Raw genomic sequence first — 9,083 nt, 5'->3', positions numbered from 1 at the left:
ACGTCCCTCTATTTATTTTTTAACACGTGAAATACCCGCTTGACTACCGAACAATTGGAAGATTTCTCAATGTCAAAATGTGTTTTATATGGGACATTACAACTAGTTTTACATAGGTTTACCACGGTCTCCATCATAATTACGGTTCAGCTCCCCTACCCCTCTGGCTTTTTTATCCCACAAATAATGCGTTGTATAAACTGCCAATCTGCATAAATACAAGACTCCTCCAATTATTTAGAAACTGAAGTTCCTTTCTCATAATTCATCCCCCATTTTATATAAAGCAAGCATACAACTCCAACGCAGAGAGAGATCGTTTCCAAATACGCGTCTGTTTCTGGGATTTCGGACTTCTGCTTCGTTTTAGCTTCTTCTCCGCCTTGCGTTTTTGAATCGATCGTTTCTCGAAACAGGTTTCGGAAACTCGTTTTTTGTTTTCTGAGGAGATTTTTCTGCAACTCCTCTGCGCAGAAAAAACAGAGGAGGCGTGTGATTACATGGTGATCGTGAGAAAAGGAGAGGAGGACAAGAACACGAGCAACAGTCGAAATTACGGTAACAAGGGAATGCGACTGGGGAAATACGAGCTTGGACGGACACTTGGCGAGGGTAATTTCGGGAAAGTCAAATTTGCTAAGAACGTAGAGTCCGGCCAGTCCTTTGCTGTTAAGATTCTGGAGAAGACCAAAATTATTGACCTTAAATTCACCGACCAGGTTCTTGTTTTTTCCTTTTAATCTTAATTTTTGTTCCAAGTGCCAATCTTTTCGTTTATGGGATTTCTGGGTTGTGCTCATAAATTTCAAACTACTCTGATCTAACTGCGTTTTATTTCCGCGGTTGGTTTGTTTCAAATTTGAACAACACATTAACAATTTAACACAACTGAAAATTTGCAGATAAAGAATGAGATTGGAACATTGAAACTACTGAAGCATCCAAACGTTGTCAGATTACATGAGGTATGACAATGTTCTTCTGTTCTATGTCAATTATTACGAATCCGGATCCTCGTCCGATTTTCTTTGTGAGGATCTGAAAGATTCTATCCGTTCATGATTACGGTCAGTAATTATTTTAAATATTTTTATTTTAAATTAAACACAAATAATACTTGACAAATATATGATGAATGAACACGATTTATAGATTCTTAGGATCCTCGCATCTTGTTGGAATTATTACTATCTGATCAATGATTGATCCTTAATTATTATTAACATAATCTCTAGTCCTCCATAATTTGGGATTTACAGCGCACTAATGCTTTAATAGTCGCACCAAATCATGAGTCCATGTGTAGGAGGATTATTGGTTTTACTTTAGCTGACCCTGCTAATACGCCTTTAAAATAGTATTAGTAGCTAACCAAAGGGACTGCATTCCAAATAACATGTATCATTCATTTTAAGATTATCGTTTTTAGTATGCTATTTTTTTGGACTGACAATTTAAATCACACATTGTACATGTTTATATGTTCTGCTAACACATAGTATTTTGTTTGTTCTAATTGCAATAATTGTCATCAAAGAATTTGTTAATTGTTAGAATTCAAATAGTAATTAGATTTTTTGAACAAACGATATTATCTATATTAAGGAAAAAGGAAGGATTTAGCCTCACAATATATTAGTAATAATATAGTTCAAATTTGTCTTTGCGAAAATCAAAATTTAAGACTTTTTATTTATAAATGAAGAGAAATATCACAAGATCGTAGTACTAAGAAACATTAATTAGTGTTAATTAGGAGAGTATTGAAACCTGAGTGCACATCAGCCGTGAAACATTTTCTTGGCTGAAATGAAAAGTTGGACGGTTGGGATATTTCTCACATACAAGTCTTCATCAACCAGTCCATTTAAGCCACGTGTCCACTGATATCATCCCCACTTTTTTGTTTTCTTTTCAAAATATCATCCCCACTTCGCTGCGGCAGTTTTTGCATGGACTGACCTGGAAGGATGAGGATCCTCTTTGGATTGTGTTTGTAGACATTTTAGAGATTCTCATATTATGATTGTTTATTGTATATCGTATAGTCAGTTTTTGTTAGGTATTATTTGTACTTAATTTTAAATAAATAAATTTTAAATAATGTATGAAGGTACAATAAACTGTTAAGATGTAAAGATCTCTAAAATTTTCACGATGATCTGGATGATATCCAAATCCGACCTGAAACCCCCAACCCCTCCATTCAAGCCACGTGTCTATATTGTTAGCTTGTCAGAGGGATTTGGATCCTCACCAGATCCCTTTCTTGAGAATCGTAGGGATCAATGAACAAGGACATTTGATAAAAAAAATCGTGCAGTTCCAATTAAATGTTTTTTATATTTTTAAAAGTAAAGTACAATTGTTTTGCATGAAAAATACAAAAAAGAAAAAAATTGTGATCGTATGATTTTTTATCAATAGTTTGTATTCGTTGATCCCTAAGATCTCTAGATAGGAAATCCGGCTAGGGTCCAAATCCCTTGTCAGAGTGTTAGATTGCGGTCCCACATGAAAGCATTTTGGTGGATAAGGTCCATCCGTAAACCCACTCGATGGTACGCCACACCTTTTTATTATTTGTCACCCTTCTAATTATACAAAATTAATAAAAACTTCTCGCAAAACATTTTTTATTCAAAAGTAGACAATTTTGTTCATCATTCAGTATAATTTTTTTTATTATGAAAGATATTTTTACAAAATTTTCTGTCACTTCTTGTTTTTTGTCATTATAACACGAAAAGTATACTTAATACAAAGTGTTTTTTGATGAAAAAATGTTTTGTGGAAGACTTTTTATTAGTTTTCTCTTAAAACTCAAACGAAAATGATTGGATCAAGTAACTTGGGTATATTCATTAAGTACCTTAAAAAAAATTTTCAGTATCCGCTAGGGTTTTTGTAAATTAATCTTAGGATGTGTAATAATCATCTTATGCAATTGTTTAGGAAAACTGTCTTCATGTTTAGCTTAAGACTAATCAAGACGGAAATGATAAAGTAAATTAGAATAAATAAATGATTTTTAATAAGAAAAAGAATGGAAGGTGAGAATTTTTAGCGTGATGGTGATGACTGTATGAGGGCAGAATTGGCCTTCGGAGAAAACGTAGGTGTCTCACACACGACTATAAATGAAGGGAGTAATTTGACAAAGTAGAATTGTTCCATTTTCCTTTATGATTGGGAAGGAGTAATTTGAACTCTTGAACCTCGTCCAACACTGCCGCTAGACTAATAGTTTATATGTAGTATTGGTTCTTATACAATTACACAACCACTCGCTTTGCCTTTTAGAAAAGAGGAAATGCGGTCTGACATGTATGCAAAAGTAACTCATTAAAATCACTAAAATAATTTTTTTTGTCCACATATATCGCACTGTGATTTGTCTGCAAAAAGGAATGACTCCTCACATGAAATCATGTTTATCATGCAGGTTGTAGCAAGCAAAACCAAGATTTACATGGTCCTCGAATATGTTATCGGCGGCGAATTGTTTGACAAAATTGTAAGGATCTCTTACTTTAAGCAGCCTTTAACGAAGACAAAATGGTTATCAAACGTGCACTTAATGGAAAACATATGAGTTCCTTTGTATGTTGTGATTATACTAATATGTCACTCTGTGCTGCAGGCAAACAACGGAAAACTTACAGAGACCGAAGGCAGGAAGCTTTTCCAACAATTAATCGACGGTGTGAGCTACTGTCACAACAAAGGCGTCTCCCATCGGGATCTTAAGGTACATCCTGCATTTTCCAAACATTAATTTTTATGATAAGGTGCTCGAACAAACTGCATTGTGTGTTCCAGTTTGCGCGCACGTTTCAAACATTGTATGTTCTGGTTGCAGCTGGAGAATGTTCTTGTCGATGCTAAGGGGAACATAAAGATATCGGACTTTGGCCTTAGCGCTTTGCCCCAGGATTTTCGGGTACATTACTCTTCCAAACCGAACTTTGAACTGTTGAATTCCGAGTCGAGTATGAGTGATTTAACCCTTTGATTGTTTCTGAAATATCAGGAAGATGGTTTGCTTCATACAACCTGTGGAAGCCCCAACTATGTTGCCCCCGAGATTCTTGCTAACAAAGGTTATGATGGTGCCACCTCCGATGTATGGTCATGTGGTGTCATCTTATACGTCATTCTCACCGGATTTCTCCCTTTCGATGATAGAAATCTTGCAGTTCTCTATCAGAAGGTATCGACAAACTCTCTTCGAATCTTTCTTCTGTTGAGTGAGGAGCTTTTATTATTCGCACTCCTTCGCTTTGTTCCTAAGATTTTTAGAGGGATTACAGATCTTGAAGGGGGAAACTTTGATACCGAAATGGTTATCACCCGGTGCAAAAAACTTGATTAAGAGGATTCTCGATCCCAACCCCGCTACCAGAATAACAATGACCGGCATCAAGTCAGACGAATGGTTCAAGCAGGACTACTCTCCCGTAAATCCTGATGAAGAAGAAGAAGATAAAAACATCGACGATGAAGCTTTCTCAATACATGAAGTGGTATGAATTCGCAATACATGTCCGTTGTCTACTCTTCTTGGTACAACTATCTGTTTTTCTCTGTGCTATAACTGAGAGTTATTTCTTTTGGTATAGCCATCTGAGGGGGAGACGAGTCCAGACGCCCAGCACCCGTACACGCATATCAATGCCTTTCAGTTGATCGGAATGTCCGCATGTCTAGACCTCTCCGGCTTCTTTGAGAAAGAGGTGAGGAGAAAATGATTTTATCTTCTTGTTTGGCACTGAATGTATCGATTTTCTACTGAAGATGAAAGTTCTAGATTATATCTGATTGCGATATCTGCATTCTGCATGAGTTAATTTAGGATGCGTCTGAGAGGAAGATTAGATTTACGTCGAACCACTCTGCTAAAGATTTGCTTGAGAAAATCGAAGAAATTGTATTGGAGATGGGATATTGTGTCCAGAAGAAAAATGGAATGGTTAGTATTGTGTATACCCTCTTGTTCTACACAAGTCTGAAACTACTTTTGTTTCAATTATATAAACCGCTACAAATTTTGTCGGTTTCATTGTGAAATATCTACTGAAATATCGTTATATGTTTTGTCTGATATTTCAGTTGAAAATGATGCAAGAACACAAAGGGGAGAGAAGTCTGGGCAGTCTATCAGTTGCAGCAGAGGTAAATTTCATTTCCAAACTTTTGGAGGAACTTCTTCCTCAAACAATATTTTTACCCGGCATGCATTTGAAATTCTTAATTAATATCTAATCACAAAAATTTACATTTTTACGTGAAAATTAACTGACAATTGTCTCCTTAATTGTATCAGGTGTTTGAGATAAGCCCATCTTTGTTTGTAGTAGAGTTGAGAAAATCATGTGGTGATTCTTCTGCATATAGACAGGTATGTACTCTCTCTCTCTCTCTCTCTCTCTCTCTCTCTCTCTCTCTCGCATAAATTTACATTACGCCCCTTCGATCTCTTGTATCTCAGGCATTAAATCCAGTTTTTGGGTATGTGCAGTTGTGTAAAAAGCTTTCAAATGATTTAGGTGTTCCCCCAAGCCAAGAGTTGCTGACTAGCTGAGTGATTAGAAATGTGTGTGTGTGGATATATATTAGTATATATGTAGATATAGAATCCATATATTACATTTTCATGTAGGTTTTCATTTTTGGATGTAATGTTTAGTGTTACTTTGTAAGACTCAAGTAAATTAATGTGAAATATGATTCAGATTGCAAGAAAAACATCCTTGTCCAGCTATGTAGTTTAAGCCTCACGAAGTGATTTCCGCACTCCTTTTTTTTACTCCACGCACTAGTTTTTTTTTTTTTTTTGTTCTTTCTTCTATGATTTGGATTGAAGAATCAAGAACATCAAGCGACATAAACAAGGGGAGGAGTTCAGAAGGAGAAAACGGAGTGTGAAATTCACTAGTCACTCGCCACCCTTAACTCTAGCACTTGCAGCTTCGTTTCATATGCTCCAAGCCCTTTAACCTGGGTAAAAAAAGATAACTTTACGTACTGTTGAAATAATCTATTTCTGTCGTGAATGATAGGGTTACTACAAGTCTTCAGCCAGATGCAAGAAATCTAACTTGCAAGGCTGCTGCCAAGATCTTCAACGTGTACCTGGATCAAGCTGCTGCATTTGTCTGCTGTTGTCTGCAGTTTGAAGCTTCTCATTCACACAGTCTTGTACCGCTCGTCTCTGTTCTTCGAATTACGCATAAATTCAATCTGTTGAGAAAAATAATGAAGATTTGGATCATAAAATTGATGTCTTTAACAAGTAATGTGCGTGGGAAATGTGGAGACAATTGTTGAAACGAGAGATCCTGCAGCTACAATGACAACAATTTGGTCCCGACAGCATGAACTAAAGGCGCGTAAATCTTCATGGCTTCTCTATAGACCAATTTCTTTTGAGGCCGCAGCAGGTAATCGAGATGCCTCATTGTGTCTGAGCTGAATATTTACACAGCTTATTACCAGTAAGAACAAGTTCAATATCCGAGCTGAATATTTATACAACTTCTTACCCAGAAGAACACATTCATAATTGAAGCTGAATATTTGCGAAGGTTCTTACCAGTAAGAACGCTTCATATATTTCCTACATTTCTGAAATGGTAGGTAAAGTGTTAGGAAAGTGCATGGCATGTAATGACTTGTCTTCACACGTTAACCCTTCACCGTGGTGTGCCGTAACAAGTCTTGCAAATTGTCGACAGAATGCATGCGAGTGTCATGACGTGCATTGTGCCGACAATTTGAACGCTCGTCATGTCGTGGCTAATATTGATGTTTTGACATGCCACGATGCGAGGGTTACCGTATCAATACAAGCCATGACATGCATTTTTCTTGCACTTTGACACGTTAACCCTCACATCGTTGTTGGCAGGCGTGACCCAGAAAGGAAGAAACAAAATTGCATGGCGGTTCACCTTCCTCAGCTTTACCTTAACGACGTTGTCGGCTTTCAAAATTCTCCTCCGAATTCTCTTCAATAAACCGGTTCAGTCACTAGCAGCCGATCACATACGTAAGCCTAGGATTTATAGAAAGAGTAAATGGTGTGTCATTACATGCATTCAAATATGGAAATTGCACCATCTACAACTATCAAATTCACTGAAACTGTCAGTTTTTCTTGCGAAACAAGAAACTGAAGGTCCACAGATAGAAAAAGAAAAGGTTTGTACCTGATCGTCCGCAACAAATCAAACTCATCTGAGACAAGTGAACCATCACTATTTGCATCAAGGAGCTGCATCATCTCACGTGCATCTTCCCCTGGGGCACCAAGCTCTTCCATCACCTCCATAAGTTCCTCAATATTTATCCTGCCATCTCCATTCTTGTCAAACATGTCAAAAAAGTTTAAAGGGTATATTTAATTGTCAATATAACAATTTCTTATCGCTAATGCATTAGAAAGATAAATCCACTAATACAGCGATGGAGCTAAATCTCCATCGATCTCTGTATATATTTCTCAATTCCTAATTTCGCGAAAAAGAGAAGATCAACTCAAGACTTAATTCATTATTTTTAAATTGGTGACGATCATAAAATTCTAGAATTTTAATTGCGACAATTGAAACTATGAGACCAAACTGAAATTCATCCCGACCACAGGGGCCAATATATATATAAACATAGATGAATTATCAGAACAAGAACTTTTGAACAAATTACAGCACATCTCCATGGTTGCTAATAGTTATATTACCAATCATAACCTCAGTCAAACACAAGTTGTTGACCTTTTAGTCATTGGAAGTACAGGAATGATTCATTCTTGGTGGAAAAAACATCTCATTGAACAATCAAAAAATGAAATTAGAAATGCAAAAAGAGACAAAGATGGAACACCCATCTTTGATGTGCATATAGGACGAGGAGTCCCAGATGCATTCAACACATTACTTTTCACCATTATAGAACATTTCATAGGGACACTCAGTAATGTCACCTTCAGAATTCATGATCAACTTAGTAACTTAAGATGTCCAACCCTAAGTGATTTTAGGTGGTACAAAGATGTTTGCATGTCCAGAGTTATGCTTAGAGAAGATAGTAATCAACCATTTTGAAAAGAAAAATTCATTAACGGATTACCAAATCTATTTGCCTATAAAATTAGAGACATTTTACTTAATGAAGAAGGTATCATACCATATCATACCCTTACTTACAGAAATATTATTAATATTATCCAAAAAGAATGATTGAAAATGTGTATTGATATGAAAATTACAAAACAAGTCAACAAAGACAAGTCAATAGCCAAATACGAATTAGGAACATTTTGTAAATAATACGGATTACCTCATATTGCTCCATCCAACAAAAAGAAAAAAATCAGAATCCTACAATAGGTATCCAAATAGGTACTCCAGTAGAAGAGACCCCAAATATAACAAATTCAAAAATAAGAATTTTGAAACAAATAAATTTTACGAGAAACCCAAGTCCAGCAAGGGGAAGAGGAAACCCTCAAGAAAATTCCACTCCAAAAACCAAGAACAAAAAGGAAACTGCTACAAGTGTGGCAAATTCAATCATTTTGCAAACAAATGTAGAGTCAAGAAAACAATCAATCAGTTGAAAATCTCTAATAAAGAGAAAACCTAGTTAATCCAAGTCTTAGAATTAAAAGACACAGACCATAGTTAATCCGAAGATGATTTAGGTTCTAATTCATCTTCTTCAAGTAATTCCTTAAGTAGTCTTTCATCCCCCCAACATTAAGATATGATGCACATATACTTTTTGTAAAAAGATTTTAGTCCTCAATAAATAAGAAGAACAAGAAGATCTTCTTATCGAGTTAATTAACAAAGTAGATGACCCTGAATTAAAGTCATTTTTTTTTAAAGAAAGGAAACTTAAGAAGTTAATCTCCTTTGAAGAAGTCAGTACTAGTCAACCCCAAGTGGCCCCAAAAATCTGTATTAGCACAACCTTGAAAATGTTTAATAAGGCTAGGAAAGAAATTTTGGTCAAAGATCTACAAAGAGAAGTCAATAAAATTAAGGAAGAAATTAAGTCCTTAAAATTAGAAAACATAG

The 9,083-nt window shown here is 35.8% G+C and overlaps 1 protein-coding gene across 2 annotated transcripts; it reads left to right on the top strand.

Moving 5' to 3' along the window:
* The first annotated feature begins 480 nt into the window (after positions 1-480).
* LOC103950326 (CBL-interacting serine/threonine-protein kinase 1) lies at positions 481-6,613 on the top strand. 2 transcript variants are annotated; one of them, XM_048584572.1, is made up of 12 exons: positions 481-719; positions 903-965; positions 3,446-3,517; positions 3,644-3,751; positions 3,863-3,943; positions 4,034-4,213; positions 4,314-4,526; positions 4,623-4,736; positions 4,856-4,972; positions 5,113-5,175; positions 5,327-5,401; positions 6,063-6,613. In XM_048584572.1, exons 1-12 carry the CDS (start codon positions 501-503, stop codon positions 6,177-6,179), a joined length of 1,422 nt encoding a protein of 473 aa, XP_048440529.1. In that variant the 5' UTR covers positions 481-500; the 3' UTR covers positions 6,180-6,613. The 2 variants fall into 2 exon arrangements, with proteins under 2 accessions (XP_048440529.1, XP_009359793.2); XM_009361518.3 differs by lacking the exon at positions 6,063-6,613 and adding an exon at positions 5,522-5,748.
* The last annotated feature ends 2,470 nt before the right edge of the window (positions 6,614-9,083 follow it).

This window comes from the organism of the source record quoted next, unplaced genomic scaffold (genome assembly GCF_019419815.1).
Source record: "Pyrus x bretschneideri cultivar Hongxiangsu unplaced genomic scaffold, Pyrus_bretschneideri_v1 Contig21, whole genome shotgun sequence".
NCBI classification, from domain to species: Eukaryota; Viridiplantae; Streptophyta; class Magnoliopsida; order Rosales; family Rosaceae; genus Pyrus; species Pyrus x bretschneideri.
Note: the sequence above shows the minus strand (reverse complement) of the source record. Positions and strands in the feature narration are given on the sequence as shown.

Coding starts and splice junctions, on each gene's coding strand:
- LOC103950326 (XM_048584572.1), top strand. CDS start 501: ATGGTGATCGTGAGAAAAGGAGAGGAGGACAAGAACACGAGCAACAGT. Junction 966..3,445: donor ACGTTGTCAGATTACATGAG/GTATGACAATGT, acceptor TTTATCATGCAG/GTTGTAGCAAGCAAAACCAA. Junction 3,518..3,643: donor GCGAATTGTTTGACAAAATT/GTAAGGATCTCT, acceptor TCTGTGCTGCAG/GCAAACAACGGAAAACTTAC.